Genomic DNA, 21,267 nt, shown 5'->3' with positions numbered 1-21,267 from the left:
CTAGGATGAGGGAGAGACAGCCCAAGGAACTGGTGTGCCTAGGCACCAACAGGTGGGCGGAGGGAAGCTGGGGAGGGGCCACAAAAAGGGTTCTTACTGTCTGTTGACCCCAGGATGTAGCCCTCTCCATCATTTCCCCTCCCTGCCAGGAAAAGGCTAGCCCCCACATTCTCCCGACACACACCACCAAAAAGTGAGCCAGGCCATTTTCTGCTGTTTATTGAGGGCTGACAGTACCTCCCTGCCCAGAACCTCCCCCTCCCCACCTGCTGAGCCCAGCCTGGACCACCCACTAAGGAGAGGCCAAGTGGATGGTCAGGTGCATCCAACTAAGGGAAGTGTCACAGCATGACAACTGGAAGGGGCCTTATGTGCCCAGATGCTACCTTGGCTGACCCTCTCCACCCACCTGTATCACAATCGCTGGTTTTTGGCATTTTTAAAATTTTTGTTTTTAAAGAAATGTCAAAGTTGTGTCCAATGTATGTGGAACACCAAACACAATGGAGGAGGCCAGTCAGTACTTTTTGGAGGGGTGGGGGGAAAAGAGAGAATGAGATTGGGCGAGAACAACCACATGACACAGCCTGGGACCGTGAGCGGAAGCATCCGTGGGAATTCAGGTGGGGGTGGGCTGGCTGCCTGCTCAGGGCCTAGGGAGGGAGAATCAGGCACACCTTCACACGTGCCACACGCAGCCTGGCATGCACGCCTCCCACCCACTGCTGTCATCCGGCTGACCCGCCACTTTACGTCGTGCGCACAGCTCTCCTGAGACCCAGGTGGACCTTCATAGCAGCCCGGTGTGGAGGACACAGCCCAGCAGCAAGGCACATCCTTTGAGTTCTTCAGATGCAGAAGTTGGGACAGAGAGCAGAGGGAGGCCCTGGTGGAGCACGGGCCCTTCCCCAGAGCCCAGCCTCCTATTTGTGCTACTGGGTCAGGGGTCTGGCCACTCCTGGATAGAGGAAAGGAAGGACAGAGTGGCCAGGACCTCTAACAGCTTTTGACTCAAGCTAGACTCCAGTGTCCTTGCAGTTGGTAAATGGTTTTCTATAGAATCAATAATATTTTTTTCTTTAAATATATATTCGTTAAAGTTAAATCTTTTTGTTTCTCTGGGGAAATCTGCCTCAGCTCATTCCCAATAAATTAATACTCTCAATAGCTTATATTCTGTGGGGTACAGTGGGGCAGGAGTCCTGACCCCAGCCCCTTGTGCTGTGCCAGAGCAGCTGGCAGAGGTTCCCCAATGGGCAGTTCTGTGCTGGGCATAGGCCTGTGCTCTGCCACCAATTGGAGAGGGGGCTACAGTGGCTGCCCCCTCCCACTACCTCCCAGGAAGGGCCCAGCCTGGGCTCAGGGCAAGGGAGTCAGGGGTTGCCCCTCTACACAGTGGGCAGAGCCTGGTGGTGGGTGGTCAGATGACCCAGCAGTTATTGCACAGGGAGCAGCAGACAGGGATGGGCACCCACAGGGCAGCAGCATCTGTCCAGAGCCCTTGGGTCCCTAGGCTAGGCAGTCTTCCAAGTTGGGCATCCTGCCTGGGCCCAGGGGGCAGGAGTTGTGCTTGTGCAGGGACTAGGCAGCAAGACCTACCTCCGCCTCGTGGTCCTGGCAGGTTGTCCCCTCCACCCCACCCATCTCGGCCCCCTGCCCTGCCCACTTGCACCACGCCCAGAGGTGCCCATCCTGAGGTAAAGGTCAGTATGCAGCTGGAGCCCAGTCAGCATGGGCGAGCACAACTTGCGCCGCGTCACTCCAGCATGGCATCCAGTTGGTCCGCCAGGTCATCAAACATGCTGCCGATGTCGTCCAGGATGCTGCCCGTGCTCTTCTCCGTGGCCGAGGGGCTGGGAGTGGGCGCAGCGTGAGTAGAGTGGGGCAGGGTAGGGCAGCGAATAACGCCCCGCCCCTCCTCTACGTAGGCCCACACCCCCGTTTAATCCAGCAGTGCGTGGGGCGTGGCAAACTGCAGACCTCGACCCAAGGTCTCTGCTCTGTCCTGCCCTCGATTCCAGTGGGTGCAGCATAGACCCACAATGTAAACAACTTGGGGAGGCCCGCAAAACCCTGGTCACACTGGGCCCCGCCCTACTACATAAGGTTTGGGCCGGCCTGAGGCCACGCCCCGCCCTGAACACTCAGCCCTAGCCCGTACACTACATCTTCAGGTTTGCACTGACTCTCTTTCCACGCCTAGGCCGGACCCCGCCCCGCACCTACCGCAGGCCTTGTGCGTCCTCCTGCCGGATCTTTTCCTCTACTGCTTGCAGCGCCGCCGCCAGGCACGCGCTCGTCTCCTCTAGCTTCTGCCGGGCGCTGTCCCCAGGCGAGGCGCCGTCGGGCGCGGCGAGGGGCCCAGTGGCGGCGGCGGCGGCGGCGGCGGCAGCGGCGCGCGGCGGCTTGGCTGGCACGTGCAGCGCGGGTGCGCCGGGAGACGGGGGCTTGGCGGGGCTGGTGCTCAAGGAGGGCGGCGTGCTAGCTGGCTTGGCGAGGGCAACGGGCGGCTGGCGCGCCGGCGAAGGCGTGGGCGAGGGGTTGGCGCTGCCTGACTGCAGCCCTGCCGCGGCCTTGGCGGGCTTGGGCGCCGTGGGCGGCGGCGGCGGCTTGGGAGACACCGGCGGCGGCGTGCCATGAGCACACTTCACCTCTGCGGGGAGGAGACCTGCACTGCTGCGGGAGGTCGCGCTGTGTGCACGCGGGCCATCCCGGCACAAGCCCTACCGCGGCACCCTGCTTCGCACCGGGGCGCGGAGATAAGTCCCTCAGCACTTGGGCCGCTGCCCTCCGCCGTCCCTTCGCCATCAGCCTCCCGCGGTTGCCAGGGTGACGTGCTTCCCCATGCAAACCTGGTCGCATCACTGCTTCCAAATCTCACAAGGTCCACTCCCAACTTTATCCCCCTACAGGTGTGACCCTTTGGTTGCTTGATTGCCACAGGTGCTCTCTGCACAGGTGCTACTATTAATGGATTTCTGTGCCTTCTTCACTGAGCAACTTGAGTACCAGCCACCCTACTTCCAGCCCTGCTGACAGAGTCGTCCTATAGGTGGATGGATGAGACCATCTGAGACACTTTCCACACCCTACTCCACCTGGCTGCCATCAAATCCAAGAAAAGGAAAACCCCTCAGACCACAGTGTGGGGAGAGGTGGAGGCCCTCCCCCTGCTGGCTCTCTCACCTACCTGGACTGCTGGGACCTGGCAGCGGCACCTTCTTGGAGGCAGGTGTGGGCGACCCCTGGATCTTGGGTACAGGCTGAGCCAGGACAGGCTTTGGAGAGACAGGTGGCTTGGCTGGCTTCCGGGCATCACTTTCTGGTGGGGGCAGCGGGGGCAAGTGCATCAGGTCAGAGGGCGGGGGCTCCGCCGGTGGGGGTGGCGGAGGCAGCTCCAGGGGTCCAGCTTGCTCTGAGCCCAGTCGGCGGCGCACAGTGCCCGTGCCATTCTGGTACACAGATAGTGATGGGGGCGGCTCCAGACCTGCCTCCCGCTCCTTGGTCTTGGGCCGGCGCTTGACAGTGTCAGACTCAGTCAGGATGAACTTGACGTTATCCTGCTGGCTCTGCTTGGCTCGGATACGCCTCTTGAGTGTGGCACTGGCCTCCACCCGGGCCAAGGGAGAGCCCTCCCCACTTGCCTCTCCTTTGGCTGCACCTCGAGGCCGCTGCCGGGCAGTGCCATCCTCCACAAAGCGGCTGTGATCTGCAGGCCCCACCAATTCCCCAGGCCCCCGACGGGCAGTGGCCAGAAGTCCTGTGACAGGCCCACTGAGCGTGCGGCGCCGGTTCACCACCTCTCCATCGGGCCCAATGGCCTCCTTGTGCTTCACCGAGGCCAACACTGTGGCCACCCGGCCTGACTCTGGGCTGTCAGGGCGAGGCGTGGGGTGGCCCTCGGGGGGCCGACGGGTTGCCCGGCCTCCGCCCCCAATAGATGACAGCTCAAGCATGGCTGCGATGCTCTTCACACTGCCGGCACTGCCTGTGTCCACGCTGCCAGCCAGGTCACTAGCCCGTCGGCGCTGTGCCCGAACCCCCAGGAGGCCATCCTCCGTCCCAGCCCCCTTAGTTTCAGCATCTGGTGCTGACTCATCAGCCAGGTTTGCGCTGGCCATGGCTGAGCTAGAGCGTTTGGGTGGAGGTGGTGGGGGCCCCTTCTTTCGGGGCCGCACAGCAAAAGACTGGCTGCGGTTGACGTTCTTGTCAGCACCAGCAGGTGCCCGCACCGAGTGGCTGCGGCCTACACGCCGCTGGACTGTGGCATAGGGCCCCGCAGCAGCTGGCACCAGCAGCTCGTCCCGCTCTGGCTCACTGTCAGATGCTGCATAGCGATTCAGGCTGTGGGCGCGTTTCTTGGGCCGCCCTGGCTCCACATCAGCCTCAGGGGGCAGACACAGCACGGGCACAGGGGCAGGGGCAGATGCAGGCCCTGGAGCAGCTGGCCCTGCCTCGCTCTCCACCGGCTGGGGCAGAACATAGGCAAAGCCACGGTGTGTGGGTGACTGAGGCAGTGAGCGGGGCGACATGGGCCGCTCCATTGGTGGCAGCAGCTGTGGGGTGGGCTTCACCTTGGCTGTGGCTGGGGCTGGACCATGAGGCCCCCCCAGGGCCTGGGGGGAACCTGGCTGGGCTTTAGTGGGAGTCTGGGGGGGTGTAAAGGGACTGGCACCTGGTGGAAGGACCTGTCGTGGCTTGCCAGGCACTGGGGGCACACTGGCCCGCTTGATGCTGTGGCCATGACGGCTGGGCCGAGCCTCCTTGGGTGGAGTACCAGGGGCTGGTCCCTCATCTAACAGGTACTCCTGGCTTCGTGACATAGGGCTGCCAGGCCCAGGTAACCCATCACCCAGAAGCTCCTGAGAGCTGCTCATGTGCCGTGCCCGCCCACCCAGGCTGGGCTCCTGACGCATGGAGGCCCTTGGGGTGGGCGGCAGGTGGTTGGAGGGCTTCTCAGCAGTGGCAGGGGTGGTGGCTCCCTCCGCTGGGCCAGTCATGGCAGCCTGCAGCTCACCGCTGAGTTCACTGTCCTGGAAGGTGGTCATCTTAGGAGACTGGCAGTCAGCTGGTGCAGGCTCAGGTGGGGGCAGTGACTCAATGGCCATCACTTCAAGGGACTGTGGTGCCTTCTGGCGTAGAGGTCCCCCTTCATACTTGGCATACTCTGCTTTCTGCAGCTCTGCCAGCTTCCTCACTGCCAGCATCAACTTCTTCTGGTGCCCTGAGTAGGGGGACATGGGGGCACGTCAGGCCAGGAAGGGTGGCAAGGACCAGGAAGTGATGGGGGCTGGGGCCTCACCCAGCTTGGTGATTCCAATCTCCTGCAGGTCCTCCCAGGTGATGTCGGTGATAAAGTCGATGTTCTCATAACCATTGTCCACTAGCACCTTGTAGTACTGGGCCAGGCCAATCATGGACAGCCACACGGCCAGGTTAGCCTATAGAGCAGGGGACACAGGGCAGCCCAAGCTGGCTACCCACAGCCTGCCAGCTACTCAGAGCTGCTGGGGGAGGGGCACCGGGCCAGCCCAGCATAGACAGAGGACAAACGAACAGAGGTGTCAGCTTTAGACATAGCATAGCCTCAGTAGGAGCCCAAGGCCAGCTCACGTGCACATGCAAACACACGCAAACACAAACACACAGGGCACCCCTAGCCTCAGGACGCTGTTTGGGGGAAGAATGCACTTCCTCACCTACCCAGGCAACCATGAGGATAGCACCAGGGTGGACACACATCATACATCATGGACACAGACACACAGCACCACCAACCACACACATGACAACACACACCCTGTATCCCAGCCATACACGGGCACTGACACCCCTTTACATCATGCTCACGCCCACTCACCATTTCCCCACCCACATCAGGCACAGTCACACGGCCACATCAGACGTGTGTGCAAAGAGCTATGAGTCTTCAACCAGTACCATCTAGTGGCTTCCCGAATGGCATCCACCTGTCACCATTCCCAGCAGGATGGCACTCACACACCAGCACACAGCATACTTGCACAGAGCAGAATGAGGCCCATGGGACCCAGACATGCTCACTGGGAAGATCCCTGAGCCGCTGACTGAGTGGGCAAGGCGGATGAGTGTGAACCTACCTGTCCATGACCCACACACAGCCCAGGGGCTTTTGGTGGTCATGGCATGTTCCCTATTGATGGATGGGGAATCATAGCCCTGCATGAGGCCCAGAGAGGCATCTCCAATGCAATAGGCCCTGGGCCTACCTTCTCCTGGCCCAGAACCTATTCCACCAAATGGGTGCCTGTTAGTAACAGCACGGCCTGAGATCAGGGTGAATTGCACAGCTAACACGTGCAATTGAATGCGTGCGTGTGTACGTGTAGTCATCAACGGGCACCTTGAATATATTTAGTATGCATGTGCTGTGTACATGAAGCACACTCACACACATCGCCCCTGCATATGCCTCAGTGTATACAAGCACATCCGATCAACGCAGGCCCCTCCGTGGTGTCTGGGTGGATATGCAACGGGCAGCGCTGCAGGGGTACCAGGTATCCCTGTGTGACTGCCCGAGTATGGAGGGGTCTTTGCAGGACCATGTAGTAGAGAGGGGTACTTTCACTCAGACGACCCTCACAGGTTGTCACCCCTGCTCCGTCTCAGGAAGCCTGGCCACACTGCCTGTGATGGACAAAGGCCGTCTTTTGGGTCACTGCGAGGGGCCATCCTCTGGTCTCTCCCTGGAGCCCCAGAGGGCAAGTGCAAGCTGTAGCCAGGAAGGCAGTCTGTCTGCCTGCCCCTCCTGGGCCCAGCCACCAGGGTGCAGGGAGCCTTACAGGTTTGTGCTCAGGCAGCCAGTCGGGGATGCTGAGGCTGCTGATCTCGGCCGTGATTTTCTTCCTGTGGCCTGGCTTGGTGACCCCAATGGCTGTGAGGTCCTAGGCAGAGGAGAAGGCCATTAGCTGGAAGCTGGGGGCCCATTTCTGAGCCATGGCCAGCCTTTGAGCAGCTCACCTCAGGGGTCATGCGGCTGATAGTGGGCAGGTCGTAGCCAGCGCTGAGGAAGTTGGGGGCATACAGCTGCAGCTGGAATGTGGCAAGCCACTGATTAACAGCCTCAGCACTCTGGAAGACATAAAGCACCCGTCGCAGGCCCGCCCACCCGCCCACCCACCGGGCACACACCCCGCCACCAGGTGCCTCCTCTGTGTAAGCTCAATCTGCTGTCCAGCGGTCCACGTGCAGCTAGGCCCCATCAGTCTGGCCAGTGCTCCCTCCGCACTCTGGTCCTGGATGCTGCTGTCTTGAGCACCGTGCAGCACTGCAGACTTGTTCCATGATCTCCACCAGGAGGGTCCAGCTGCTCCCTGCCCACCCCCAACCCCCATTCCTGCACCAGGGACACCCTGCAGTGTGGTCCCATGTGAGGAGTTCTGGGCACAGGACCTCAGCCCTGTCCCGCACTCCCTGGAAGGTGAGCTTTGCCCAGAGGTGTGCAGGACTCAGCCAGCAGCTCACAGCTTCCCCAGCACGCAGGTCATGCACACAGGACCCATCTCACCCGTACGCACACCTGGTCTCACACCCGTGCTATTTCACACGCACACGTGCCCGCCTCGCAGTCACACGACACACACATGCACACCCTCATTCACTTCACACTCATGTCACACTTCTTAGACCGATTAGCTCACATGCACAGCCCACACAATAGACAACACCTACACACACAGACTGAGACAGACAGAAGGAGGGGCTAGCCTGTCAAGAGCCCCCGGCTGTATTGCTGCCAGGCCAGGCAGGCCGTCCTGGGCACCCCTCCCTGCTGCCAGCCCAAGCATATACCTTGCCCTCCGATGCTGGCTCCAGCTTCTTAGATGGCTGCTCCGCATAGACCTGCCCAGCATGGGCCACTGGAGGCTGGGGCCGGGCCGCACCTTGGTATAAGAGGGCATGGTGGGGTCAGGGCTGCTCAGAGACCGCCTCTCTACCAGAGCAGAGCGCTGCATCTTTGTTCTTACCTGCAGAGCCCTCCAGAGGCTTGACAGGGCTGTCCCCAGAGCTGGACTCGGAGATGGACTTCTGGGAGAGCACTGTTGCCAGGAGCTGCAATCCAGGCAGACTGGCTGGCCAGCGCTGCTCTGGTCCCAGGCATCCCGGCCCTGCCGCTACCCGACTTACCTTGACCCCTTCGGAGCCTGCGTGCAGGGTATGGGCCCCACTGCTCCGGCCGACGGCCATACCGCTCAAGCTGCCGCTGCGGTCTCCGCCTGCCAGCATAAGGGAACGTCAGCAGTGCTGACTCTGCAGAGCCTCGGGCCGCCTTACAAAAGTGCTGTTCCCTTGCCCTCTGGAGGACCCCCACCTACCTGCAAAAGGCTTCCTTAGCACCCAGATCTCTTCAGGGGGTGCAGACGGTCCCGACAAGCTGCCTCCCTGGGGCGGGCTTGGTTCGGTGCCGGCTCGGGAACCTGTGAGCCGAGCACAGCCTCCCTAAGTCCTGGACCGGCACAGGCCTGAAAGCCTGACACTGAGAAGGGCATCTCCTGGCCCAGCTTTGAGCCTCGGTAGAGGTCCAATATGTGCACACCTCGGGGGACAGCACCACAGTCCCCTCCTGCCCTAAGAAGAGCCCTCTACCCCAGACATTTGTGAACAGGAGAATGTGGCAGAGAGAGGCCCGAGCCAGGCTATCTGCCAGCGGCCCTGTGGCCCTGTGTGTGTGTGGGGGGATGCGGGTTGCCAGAGGCTGCAACCTCCCCTGCCAGTGGAACAGGGGAGGGAAGAGGCACCCTGGAGCCTGGGCCCAGGCTCCCCACCCCAGCAAACTAGATTCCTGTGGGCGGGCTGGCTACATTTCCTAACTGGATCACTCTAGTCTTTCATCCCACTTGTCCATCTCTACAATCACACTAGTCCCCTGCCCAAAACTACTACATGGCCCTGTGGTCGTGTCCTGCACCCCTCTCCCTCCCCTTCACTCTGCACCAGCCAGGCTGGCCTCCTTTGGATCCTTATACATATCACGCTCTTTCCTGCCTCAGTGCCTCTGCACATGTGATTCCTGCTACCTGGATTGCTCAGCCTGTAGCCAGTCCCTCGCATTTCTCAGGGCCTTCTCTCACCACCCTATCTAAAGCAAGTCTTCATTCACATTCTCTGTCATTGGTGTGTTTTCTTCCATGTTTACTTCACTGTCCCCTGCTCCCCTCCCTCCCTGGGGGCAAGCTCCTTGAAAGCAGAATGATATTCATCAGAGTCACCATCTATTCCTAATAGTTATGGCCCTGGCTGGTTGGCTCAGTGAATAAAGTATCAGCTTGTCATGGGGACATTTGGGTTTGATCCCCAGTCAGGGTACACATGAGAAGTGACCATCTGCTTCTCTCCTCCTCCCTCTCCCCCTTCTCTCTCTCTACCCCTCTCGCAGCCAGTGGCTCCACTGGTTAGAGCCTCAGCCCCGGGTGCTGAGGATAGCTTGGTTGATTTGAGCATCAGCCCCAGACGGGGTTACCAGGTAGATCCTGGTTGGGGCACATGTGGGAGTCTATCTCCCCTCCTCTCACTTAAAAAAAGTAATGATAATATTCCTAGTGATCAACATGCAATGTCTATTGAATAAATGAAGGAATGAGCATGAGGACACTAATGAAACAGCTAGCAGAACACAGTTTCTGGACACCACTTTGGACCCTACACCTAGTAATGGCCAGAGCTCAGGCCTTGCCCTGCCATCCAACACACATGTGCACTTACTTCCTTCTGGCCCCCATGCCCAGACCTGGTCAGGACTTGCCTGCTCGCTTGACAATGATCTCGCCCAGGGAGGATGGGAAGTAGCCCACCCGGTCATTGCCTGTCCGGTTGTCATGGATACAGCCCTTCCACCGGCCATCTGGATGCTGCTCAAGGACCTGGACAGATGAGGTGGGGAGAGCACACTCAGGGAGACTTCTGGGTCAAGCAGAGGGGTGGCCTGGGCCTCCTGCCCAGACCCCCAGACTGCCCAACTGCTGAGGGAAGAATGTTGTGGGGTGAGCATCCCAGGGCCCACCCACCCCTGCTCTAGCAGCCCCAGGCCATCCTTACTGTGATGATATCCCCAGCTTTCACGTTGAGGCTGGTCAGGTCATAATTGTTGCAATAATCTTGGGTTGCCCGGACCTGCAGAGCTGCCGAGGCCTCTGGGGACACAGGAGGTAGACTCCCCAGTCCTTCGAACCAGCCCGGCCCAGGCCCTGCTCCAGATCCCCTGCCCCACCTGGGCCCACCTCGCAGCAGCTGCTTGATCTCCTTGCTGGCCTGGGACGTGGTGAACTGGTGCACAATGTCCAGGGCCGTCTGGCTGTATGTGTTCCGCACATGGGCATTGATCCCATTCTGCATGTGCCAGAGGGTGAGGTCTATCAAGAGCCTCCCATTCCCCTACCCCAATCTGGACCCAGTCACCCTGGGCCTCCAACTCACCTCCAGCAACAGCCGAACCACTTCCGTCTTCCCACAGAGTGCAGCCTCATGCAGGGCCGTGCCGGACTTGGTCTGGCGGTTTATGTCAATGCCAGCTTGGAGGAGGAGTCTGGCAGGAAGCAGGGGGAACGGGCAGTGCCTTACAGCAAGAGCCCTCTCCCCTAGCACCCCAAAGCTGAGCCCTGATTTCCAAGCGCCTAAGGATTAACCAGCCCTAGCCGCCTCCCTGGACAACATGATACCTAACAGTGACTGAGCGATTGTGGCGGTACCTGCTCTGTGCTAACCCTTCATGGCAGTTATCTCGTCTCATCCCAACCAGGCACTGCTCTGAGGCCCATGGGGACACTGATGCTCAGAGAGGTTAAGTGTATCCACAAGTCACCCATCAGGACTGCAGCAGAGTCCAGGCTATGTGGATACCCACTGCCAAGCCTGCTCCAGTACATCCTTCATGTGGGCATCCACAGGTGTCCTTGGCATCCAGAGCCCTGACCCCATGCCCACGGCTCCTAGGCTGCTCCGGTCTTATCACCAAGCCAGGAGCAGAGCTCGCAAGCTGGAAACCCCCATCCCACCCCCACATGACCATACCTGATAATATCGATGTGACCGTTCTTGGCTGCCAGGTGCAAGGGGCTGGTGCCATTTGGGTCAGTGGTGTCCCCTGGCCGGGGCTCCAGCAAGGCTGCACACATGTTGCTGCTGAGGAGCAGCTGGACCACCTTGAAAGAGGAGTCAGAGTAGGGTAGAGATTAGAGTAGGGGCCAGGGGGTTGCAGCTCTGTCCCCGACTCCATTCCCAGGAGAGGAAGACAGAGCAGATGGAGTGCCTCTCCGCTCCTGGGAGACTTACCCCGACGCGGCCGAACTCACAGGCCAGGTCCAGAGGCGTCTTCCCCGAGTTGTCCACCATGCACGGGTTGGACTGGTGCTGCAGCAGCATCTCAGACTGCGGACCCGCAGAGTGCAGTCAGCCCCAGGGTGTCCGTTGGGCTCATGCCTCCCCAGGCACCCTGCCTCCCCTGAAGGTGGTCCTCACCACATCATAGTGACCATGCTGGGCTGCTAGGTGGAGGGGGATGTGGCCCTCATCCGATGGCACGTTCACCGCCGAGCCTGCCTTTAGCACCAGCTTCATGGGCTCCTTCCGGCCCTGCCAGGCCGCGTAGTGCAGTGGCCGCATGCCTGGGGCCAGGCAGGGGCTGTTGGGAGCTGCCTTCTGACCTCCAGTCCACCCCTGACCTCTAGGATGCAGATCCCATGAGGACCTGCCTGAGACCCTGGGCAGAGATCTCAACTGAGAGATCATCCAGTGCTCAAGGGACCCCTGACCGCCACCCCGGCCCCTGGCTCTGAGGTCCCAAACAAGCCTTGCCTTTGTTGTCCTTTATGTCCACAGCAGCCTGGGCTTCCAGCAGGAGGGTGATCAATTCCGTGTTGCCATTCAGGGCCGCATGGTGCAGGGCAGAGAAGCTGGGGCAGGTGACAAACAAGGACTCGGGCACCCAGCCTTCCCCAGGACCCCCATGGCCCCCACCCAGACTGATATATCCCTGGCTGAGAACTCACCCATCCGGGTCCTGAAAGTTGACATTGATCTTCTTGGTGGAGCCCAGGAGCTCTGGGAGTGGGAAGGAGACAGTGAGGGAAGCTCTGTCCAGGCCCTCCTGTGGCCTGCCTCGGTCCTAGACCCCTGCTGCAGCTTAAGAGCAAGCAGAGGGTGCTAGTGGCTCCCCGGCAGACTCCACACTACAGCTATCTAAGTGTTTAGTCTAGAAATATTCATTCATTCATTCATCCAACTCTGTTCCCTGCAGTCAGCTCCAGCGTTTGGATCTTGGTTTCCTACTAAAGTAAGATGAACCTCACTCTGCCCCTGGGAGCTTCACAGGACCAAGGTCCCCAGGCCTGTCCCTGCCTAGGGACAGAGCCAGGGTTGCACACCCACACAGGCACACACATGTGCACATGCATCCGCTGCTGATAGTAGGAGGGAGAGAGCCAGCCCAATCTGTCTCTCAGAAGGACCCAGATGGGCTGGGGGTGGTCGGGGAAGGCTGGGATACCCAGAAATGAGGGTATCTCTGAGGGAAAGTCTGCATTTCCAGGATGTAGCCTCTCCTCACTCCCAGCCCCAGGCCTGGCCAGTAGAGATGAGCCCCACCTAGCAGGCAGGAAGGAGAGGCAGGTGATTGGCCTAGTGCTTCTGAGTGACCACATGAGAATGGCCACCTCTTCTAAGGGGCACGCTCAGGTCCCAGTTTTAACCGCCTAAAGCCCAAGGGCCCAGGCCCTCCCTTCAGGGCTCTGGTCTCCTCCTGGGGCCTCCCAGGTCCTGGCCCCCAGGAGCTGCCTTCCAGAGAAGGGGGGCTCACTGACACTCTCCCCATGGGCTCAGGCCCAGCCAGACTCAAGCCAAGCCCCTGCCTGTCTAGGCCATGGTTACATAACCCATTTGTGGGTCAGTTGCTCTGTGAGGGAGGGAGGGGCTGGTAGGACAGAAGCCCCTTTGTCCAGGCCCAGGACAGGGATGGGGGCAGGGGGATCCGAGGGCAAGAAGCCGAGGGAGTCGAGTCACAGAGGGGCTGTTGCAGGGCAGCTCAGTGCAAAGTGTGGGACCTCCACTGGCCCACAAAGCCCACAGAGTCAGACAGGCTCGCATTTGAATCCTTCTCTGCCCCTCACTACCCGTATGGCCGTGGCCCTGAGCTAGAAGGGGATTAACAGGGCTGGCCTCACAGGCTTATGGACATTTCCAGACATAAAGCATGAAGGGTCTAGCAAGGAGTTGGCTCAGTAAGTGGTGATGACTAATATTAGCTCTGTGGGAACCCCACCCACACCCTCCAGTGATGGGGGGCTTCTCTTGCACAGAGCAGAGGCTCCAGGAAGAGAGGCCTCGCCCTCTGCTCAGACACTGCTGGTGCTAAAAGCCATCTACGTTGGTAGCCATGCTACCCTTCCCTCAGTGGTCCAGGCCAAAACCTTGAAGTCAGCCCTGTGTCCCTTCTTGATTATTTTAAATCTCCTCCATTGGTAAATCCTGCTGGCTCTATCTTTAAGATACTCTCAAACCATACTGAGGATATTACCGCTTCTCACCATCACCATTGACACCCCCCTGCGCCAGGCCAGCATCTCTGGAAGGATCGCTGCCGTCACCTCCCCACTCGTGTCCTCACTTCCTCCTTGCCTCCTTCAGTCTATCCTCCATACCAACTGAGGTCAGAGGAACCCTGTTAGAACATAAAGCTGACCCCTTTGCTCTGGAAGACCCTCCACAGCACCTGTCTCACCGGACAATGGCTCTGCATGATAAGAGGCCTTTGACTTCCTCAGCACCCCTTCTGGCCATAAGATGGTGCTCCAATACACTGGCCGCCATGTTACATAAATGTATACAGTCTTTTCTTTCTCCAGTCACATCCTTTAGGTCTTTATCCAAATGTCACCTGTTTGATGAAGCTTCCCTGGTCTCCCCATCTAGAATGGTAACCCCACTCCCAAACCATATCTGTTGTATTTTTCTCTTCAGTCTCCATCACCACCATTGATCTTTTTCTTCTTTTTCAAGTTAGAGGAGGGGAAATAGACAGACTCCCGCATGCGCCCCCCCCAACCAGGATCCACCTGGCAACCCCCATCTGAGGCCTATGCTCTGTCCATCTGGGGCCATGCTCGCAAGGGAGCTATTGATAGTAGTGCCTGAGGCGAAGGCTCCACAGAGCTATCCTCAGTGCCTGGGGCCAATGCATTCAAACCAATCAAGCCATGGCTGTGGGAGGGGGGGGAGAGAGAGAGAGAAATAGGAGCGGGGAGGGGTGGAGAAGCAGATGGTCGCTTCTTCTGTGTGCCCTAATTGGGAATCAAACCTGGGACATCCATACACTGGGCCAACGCTCTATCCACTGAGCCACCAGCCAGGGCAACTACCATTGATCTTGTTTATCGTCCATCTCCATCACTAAACTGCTAGCTCCAAGAGAACAAGGGTTTTTATTTATTTTGCTTACTGCTATATCCTTAGTGGCTGAAACAATACTGGGTACATACAAGGTGCTCAGTTAATTAGAGAGTGGAGTCATACCCTAGTCCTACACACTCTGTCTACCTGCCAGGGACAATTTCAGGCATGTGACCTGTGCAGGCACTGAGAAGACACCCTCCCACCCCAATCTGGTTGGATGATCTGCTGTCACCATCTTAATTTTTTTTTAATTTTTGATTTATTAATAATAAATATATATATAGTATTCTTTTTTTTTTTTTTTTGGTATTTTTTTGAAGCTGGAAACGGGGAGAGACAGTCAGACAGACTCCCGCATGCGCCCAACCGGGATCCACCCGGCACGCCCAGCAGGGGCGATGCTCTGCCCCTCCGGGGTGTCGCTCTGCCGCGACCAGAGCCACTCTAGCGCCTGGGGCAGAGGCCAAGGAGCCATCCCCAGCGCCCGGGCCATCTTTGCTCCAACGGAGCCTCGGCTGCGGGAGGGGAAGAGAGAGACAGAGAGGAAGGAGGGGGGGGGTGGAGAAGCAAATGGGCGCTTCTCCTATGTGCCCTGGCCGGGAATCGAACCCGGGTCCCCCGCACGCCAGGCCGACGCTCTACCGCTGAGCCAACCGGCCAGGGCTTTAAATTTATTCACTTTAGAGAGGAGAGAGTGTGTGAGAGAGAGAGAGAGAGAGGAGAGAGAGAGAGAAAGGAGAGAGAGAGAGAGAAAGGGGGGAGGAGCAGGAACCATTAACTCCCATATGTGTCTTGACCAGACAAGTGCAGGGTTTTGAACCGGCAACGTCAGTGTTCCAGGTCGATGCTTTATCTACTGCGCCACCACAAGTCAGGCTACATTGCTCTTCTGAAGTGAGAATCAGGGAGGCAGAGAGACAGACTCCCGCAAGCGCCTGACCAGGATCCACCTGGCATACCCACTAGGGAGTGATATTCTGCCCATCTGGGTCATTGCTCTGTTGCAACTGGAGCCATTCTAGCGCCTGAGGCAGAGGCCATGGAGCTGTCCTCAGCACCTGGGGCAACTTTGCTCCAATGGAGCTTTGGCTTCCTGAGGGGAAGAGAGAAATAGAGAGAAAGGAGAGGGGAAAGGGTGGAGAAGCCGATTGGCGCTTCTCCTGTGTGCCCTGGGTGGGAATCGAACCCGGGACATCCACACTCTGGGCTGACACTATACCACTTAGCCAGCCGGCCAGGGCCAATTTATTTATTTATTTTTATTTATTTATTTTGTATTTTTCTGAAGCTGGAAACGGAGAGAGACAGTCAGACAGACTCCCGCATGCGCCCGACCGGGATCCACCCGGCACGCCCACCAAGGGGGATGCTCTGTCCCTCTGGGGCGTGGTGACCACAGCCACTCCAGCACCTGGGGCAGAGGCCAAGGAGCCATCCCCAGCACCCGGGCCATCTTTGCTCCAATGGAGCCTCGGCTGCAGGAGGGGAAGAGAGACAGAGAGGAAGGAGAGGGGGAGGGGTGGAGAAGCAGATGGGCGCTTCTCCTGTGTGCCCTGGCCGGGAATCGAACCCGGGACCTCTGCACGCCAGGCTGACACTCTACCACTGAGCCAACCGGCCAGGGCCCAATTTATTATTTTATTACCATCTTAAACTCTTAATTTTGGGACAAGGTACCCTATTTTCATGTTGCACTGGGCCTTGTGAATTATGCAGCCAGGCCTGCCACAGTCCCTTATTAGGTTGAAGAAATTGAGACATGGCTGTATTGTAGCAGCCCCCACCCTGTCCAGAACCACACTCAGGATATTCTCCAACACCTCCCACATACAACACTGCGAAATTCTAATGTTTGCTGTCCCCCACTTTTCTTAGTTCCAGTTCTTAGTAGCCAGTTCTTAGCTTCTCCCATAAGACTTCTCAGCCCAGGCCCCTCTCCGCCCTCCCACAGCTGACACCTCCCAGGTAGCTCTGAACCAGGTGCTCCAAGTGGAACTATAGCCAGGCCCGCATGCTCACCTGGTCGTACCCACTGAAATTTTAGAGGAGCTGGAGGTCTAAGCCCAGAAAGTGACTCAGACACCAGTGAAGGAGGAGTCCTCATGCCAAAAGGGACCACTCCTCACCTGAGAAGGGGTATCACCCTAAGGTCATCTCTCCCCTCTCCCTGCCAGTGGTCTCCTCAAAGAAAACAGCTGGAATTGAATGGAAGGCAGCTTGAGGTTTTAGAGCGCTCCCTCAATTCCTGTGGGAGACACTGGGCACCGAGGAAGGCCCCAGAAATGAACCCTGCATGGGACTAGGGAAGCTGAACCAGGCAGAGGCAGGTGCTCTGAATGAACCTGGAGCAGAGCATGGTTAGAGGGGCCCGGGTAGGCGGAGGAGACGGGGACAAGAGGGGATCAAGCTGAAGTTCTTAGGAGCCCTCTTTCCCTTTCCACAAGGGCACCAAGTCCTGTGGATTGCACATTAGTAATAGTGCATAAGTCTCACCCCCCAGCCCACCCCAGGACTTGGCTTCTCCCATCTCTGGTCACCCCATCCCTCTAACTGCTCTTCTGGGACTATCTCTACCTTGAGTTCAGCTCCAAACTCCAGGTTGCAGAAGCCTCAGCCCCTCTCCCACCCTATTCTCAACGGCTTCTCTCCCCCCTTTTGCTCAGATGCTTCTCCAACCACAGAGCTACTTCCTCCCCAACAAGAACCCTGGTCTTCTCTGGTCCTATCTCAGAGTGGCTAACCCTATGGCCTTTGGGGGGGGGGGGTAAGGCACCCTCCCAGCTCCTCCAGGGAAGCAGGGCCAGTGCAGTCTCTTTCCAGTTCCTCCCAGGCAGGGAGCTCTGAGCCGGATGCCGGAGGGGAACTGTTAGTGGGTCGAGGTGAGAGAGTGTGGGAGCACTGGTCTGTAGTTTTCAGGGAGTTCAGAAAGGGGAGGTTGGGCCAGAAGGAAGGGCAGGGTCCCACCCCCAGCAGAAGGCTAGCCCCACCCAGCATTTTAACTTCTTCCCCTCAAGAACAACTGCTAAGGGTGCTAGTGCCTGTGTGTGTAATGGGATGCTCCCTTCAAGGTGGGATGGGCATTGACAGACCCTCGGGCCACACTGGGGAGCTGGGGCCCAAGGAAGGTGCCAGCCAGGGGTAGATGATGGGGAAAAGGATATGGTAATACCTCTGAAGTCTAGGGAGCCCTAGGGAGCACCGCTGGGTGCCCCCCACCCCATGGCCCAAACTCCAGCTGTACTTTGCTGAATCAAAATACATCTTACTCTAAAGCAGGCCAGTGTTGCCATGACAACTGAGCTAATTCATGGAGGGATTTCTCTGTCTGATTTATCAAGTCTGCCCCTGTGAGTCAGAGCCCAGAGACCAGTCCATGTAGGGGTGTATGTAGAAATCCAGGTGAGACTCAGGTAAAGGTAAAAGTCCCCACATCTTCCCCAGGGGGCCAGAAGGGAGGAGGAATTCCCAAATTTGATGCCTCTACTTCCCTGCCCTGCCCGTTCTGAGCTGAGAAAATGGTCCTAGTTAGTACTTACAGAGCACTTAGGAAGAGCCTGTGCTTCATGTGGGCTCTCGCTGATCTTACAATAGTGCTAGGAGGCAGAGACCACAAATACGCCCAGCCTACAGATAAGGAGACTGAGGCCTGGGGAGCTGGAGTTGTTTGTGTCCAAGGTGGCACCACCACTAGGTGGAAGTCTTGACCTTGCCTGCTACTTCTCAATCCCTCCACCTGTTTTCAAGGTTTAGCTGAGGCTGCCTCTGCCTGCAATCCCTCCATTTCCGAGCCCTGGAAACTTGAGTGTGGAAGGCAAGGCCAGGCAGTGTATGTGTGCCTGCAAGGCCCAGATGTGTGGCTCTCTAACTGCACAGAGCAGACAGGAGCTGGCAAGCAGGCGATGCAGCAGAGGGGGTCCCTCTGTGGCTCAAGGACATACCTCCCACCTTCCCGGAGACAGTCTCAGTTCTCAGCATCCTTCCAGGACAGAAAGGGGGGAGCTCCCTGGCTTCATACAGTCCCTGGGGATAGTGTAGGGAGTGGGGTGCCCAGACACCATGTGCCATCTTGTACAGCCCTGCCCGCACCCCTACAGGTGCCCTGACACACTAACAGCCATACGTGCACAGCCGCACATGTGGCTGGTCCACACACCCATCTATCCATCTCCAGCAGCCCCGGGGGAGGCTCCGGTTGAGCTGTGATGAGTTCTGAGATCAGGGCTCCAAGCTCCCAACCTTCTCTGGGGCCCCCACAGCACAAGCTCAGGATGGCCAGTGGGAGACCCCTCCCTCTCCCACAGCCCCCTTTCCCAGAAGGAAAGCTAAGGAGGACCAAGATCTGTTGCAGGGTCTGCACCTGCTTGGAGATCAGCCTGGCCTGGGCTGGGCGACCTTGGGCCTCTGCTCCCCTATCAGTAAATGGCCCTCAGCCAGCCATGCCTGGGCAGCCACACCCCCAGCATGGTCCTGCCCCCCCTTCCCTGAAAAGCGTGTTATTAAACGTGGGGCAGGGAGGGGGTCTGACAGGGACTCTCAGCCCCCGGGATGCCCCTCACCGCAAGGGCCCCTCCCTCTCTCCAAGGGGAGGGTATCCGCCTTGCCCTTTAAAGGCCCAGCAGAGACCTCCAGCTGTCAGCCCGCAGCCCGGGAGGGAGGAGGGCCGTGGCAGGGAGGGAGGGATGCGAACGCCTGCGAACAGGGAGTGGGTGCCGCCACTCCCGCTGGGGGGCTCGGATGACGGCCCAGCGTTCGGTGCCGCTCCTCCTTCAGTGCTGGGGGCGCGAGTGAGGACCGAGGTTCAGGGCGCTGCTGGCCGGGCCCCGCCCCGCCCCGGGGGACCGACAGCATCCCCCTCCCCGCCCTGCGCCGGGAGGGGTCAGGGGCTCGGCGCTGGAGCTGGCCCCCGAGAGCACCGCGGCTCCCGCCGCCCGCCGCCCCCCGCCCCGCGCCCCCTGCACTTACTGGCTTTTCCCGGCCGCGGCCTCTGCAGCAGCCTCTGCGCGGTCCCCACGTCCTCCGCCTTCACCGCCTGCACCAGCTCCTGCTCCTTCCCCATGGCGCGGCCGGGGCCGCAGCGACGCGGCTGCGCTCCGTGCGCTCGGCGCGGCTCAGAGGCGGCGGCGGCGGCGGCTGCCCCGCGGCGCCGGCCGCATCCTCCTCCCTCCCTCGCTGCCTTTTCCGCCACCCGCACCCCTCGCCGTCCTCCGGCTCGGGCTGGGGCTCCCGGCGCGGATGGGGCGGGGAGCGCGTCACGGGCGGGGGGTGGCCCGGGGGCGGGGGCCCGCGGCTAGCGCGAGGCGGGGGCGCGGCACCTGGCACCGCCTCCGGGACGCCTGGGTCCCCCTCCTGTGGCCGCTGACCTCCGTCCGCCCGCGCCGGCCGCGCGCCCGGCTCCTTGGCTCCGCCCCTACATCAGGCCGCGTCCTCCCGAGACACCCCCTCCCCACGTGCGGGCCGCGGGGGTCAGGCCGGGCCTTTGCGGACACTCCGCCGCCCCCAAAGCGCCCGGGACTGGGGACAGCAGCCCCTGGAGGATGGACCCTAAGCCCCGACACGACGGCGGCACTGCGAGGCTGAGCCTGAGAGAGGCTCCCATAGAGTGCGGGACCCAAGGCGGGGGGAGTAACCCGGCGGCAGTGGGCGGGTGGGGACTCGGGCACGGAGAGACCTGGGCACCAGCGGTGGCATGGGAGCCGGTGCGCCAGAGGCCCTCAGACATTTCTGGCCGTGATTCCCGTGGGAGGTGTGAGGGATTGTAAAGAGGAATCTCCCAATAATGAATTCAGTGTCAGGGAACCCGCACCGCCCCTCCCCCCCACCTTCTTCCCCCTGAATCCTCTGGCTTTCTCTACAAACGACACAGGGAAACAACCTTCCATGCTCAGTCTGAACCCCAACCCCAGTGCAGCACCCCCAAATGGAATGCAGCCCCCCACCCATTGCCAAGGGGTCCTCAATCCCCTCACCCTCAGCACCAGTGGGTCACAGGCCTGCCCAGCACCCATCTGAGCCCCCACCAAAACCGGCTTACCCTCTATCTTTCAGCCACAGACTCTGGCAACCCCAGACAGGGCAGCCCTGCTTCACACTGGCACACCCACATGCCCAAAACACACACATAGGTCACCCTTCTGATGCCCTGGGCCTCAGGCCCTCACCTTGTAATGGCTGCAACATTCCAGAGACAGGAGTCTGGGGTCTGCCTCCTGGCTCAGGCAGCTTCCCCATTTGCAGGGCAGAGAAGTTCATCACCCCAATGGGGCAAGGCTGTTAGGTGAGTCCACACATATGATGGCCTGATGCCTCTTCTTACAGCCCAGATAGACCATCAAGCACCTCCAGAAGGAAGGTGACCAGGGGGTAGGGGAGGGAAAGCAGCAGGCAGTGGGACCCCCTTATCTCAGCACCTGGTTATCTCCACCCTGTCCCCCATAGGGTCTCCCATGAAATTTAGGGAGTAAGCCTGGTAGGGGCTAGAGAGGTCCCTAAATGCAAGGGTCCTTTCCCGCATCCTTTATGGTGATTAATTTCTTGGGCACCTGCTGGGTCAGGTAATGTGTTAGTCACTTAATAGATGAGCTTGGACTTAAGGTGCCCATTTTACAGATGAAGAAACTGAAGCTCAGAGAAGCCAAGCAACTCAGCCAAGATCCCAGAGTCCTGGGATCATGAGCCTTTGCTGAGAACCCACATTAGTCTCTGCGCTTGTCCCAGCTCTGCCTTTTACTGCGTTTATTTTTCTGGTCACTGTTTTTCTGAGACTTAGTTTCCCCTCCCTAAAATGTGGAAAGAATAATATTCCCCTTAGGTTATTTGCAGATACATTGTGATACAATCAATAAA

The 21,267-nt window shown here is 59.3% G+C and overlaps 1 protein-coding gene across 3 annotated transcripts; it reads right to left on the bottom strand.

The window, feature by feature from the left end:
- Positions 1-203: 203 nt before the first annotated feature.
- On the bottom strand, positions 204-19,714 carry CASKIN1 (CASK interacting protein 1). 3 transcript variants are annotated; one of them, XM_066275235.1, is made up of 20 exons: positions 19,387-19,714; positions 12,027-12,078; positions 11,833-11,930; positions 11,497-11,642; positions 11,311-11,406; positions 11,050-11,180; positions 10,456-10,564; positions 10,260-10,368; positions 10,078-10,172; positions 9,785-9,902; positions 8,358-8,459; positions 8,170-8,258; positions 8,010-8,094; positions 7,834-7,925; positions 7,003-7,113; positions 6,825-6,926; positions 5,303-5,441; positions 3,191-5,224; positions 2,227-2,653; positions 204-1,853 (listed from the first exon to the last, which is right to left on the bottom strand). In XM_066275235.1, exons 1-20 carry the CDS (start codon positions 19,478-19,480, stop codon positions 1,757-1,759), a joined length of 4,326 nt encoding a protein of 1,441 aa, XP_066131332.1. In that variant the 5' UTR covers positions 19,481-19,714; the 3' UTR covers positions 204-1,756. The 3 variants fall into 3 exon arrangements, with proteins under 3 accessions (XP_066131332.1, XP_066131335.1, XP_066131334.1); XM_066275238.1 differs by lacking the exon at positions 19,387-19,714 and adding an exon at positions 12,622-12,681; XM_066275237.1 differs by lacking the exons at positions 6,825-6,926; positions 7,003-7,113.
- Positions 19,715-21,267: the final 1,553 nt, after the last annotated feature.

This window comes from Saccopteryx bilineata, chromosome 4 (genome assembly GCF_036850765.1).
Source record: "Saccopteryx bilineata isolate mSacBil1 chromosome 4, mSacBil1_pri_phased_curated, whole genome shotgun sequence".
NCBI lineage: Eukaryota > Metazoa > Chordata > Mammalia > Chiroptera > Emballonuridae > Saccopteryx > Saccopteryx bilineata.
This window is presented reverse-complemented; position numbering and strand designations above follow the sequence as displayed.

Excerpts from the sequence above, each read along its gene's own strand:
- CASKIN1 (XM_066275235.1), bottom strand. The coding sequence starts at position 19,480 with ATGGGGAAGGAGCAGGAGCTGGTGCAGGCGGTGAAGGCGGAGGACGTG. Across the intron at positions 10,565-11,049 it reads GGTCACATCGATATTATCAG|ACTCCTCCTCCAAGCTGGCA; the intron begins GTATGGTCATGT and ends GCTTCCTGCCAG. Across the intron at positions 7,926-8,009 it reads GCCTCTGGAGGGCTCTGCAG|GTGCGGCCCGGCCCCAGCCT; the intron begins GTAAGAACAAAG and ends TCTTATACCAAG.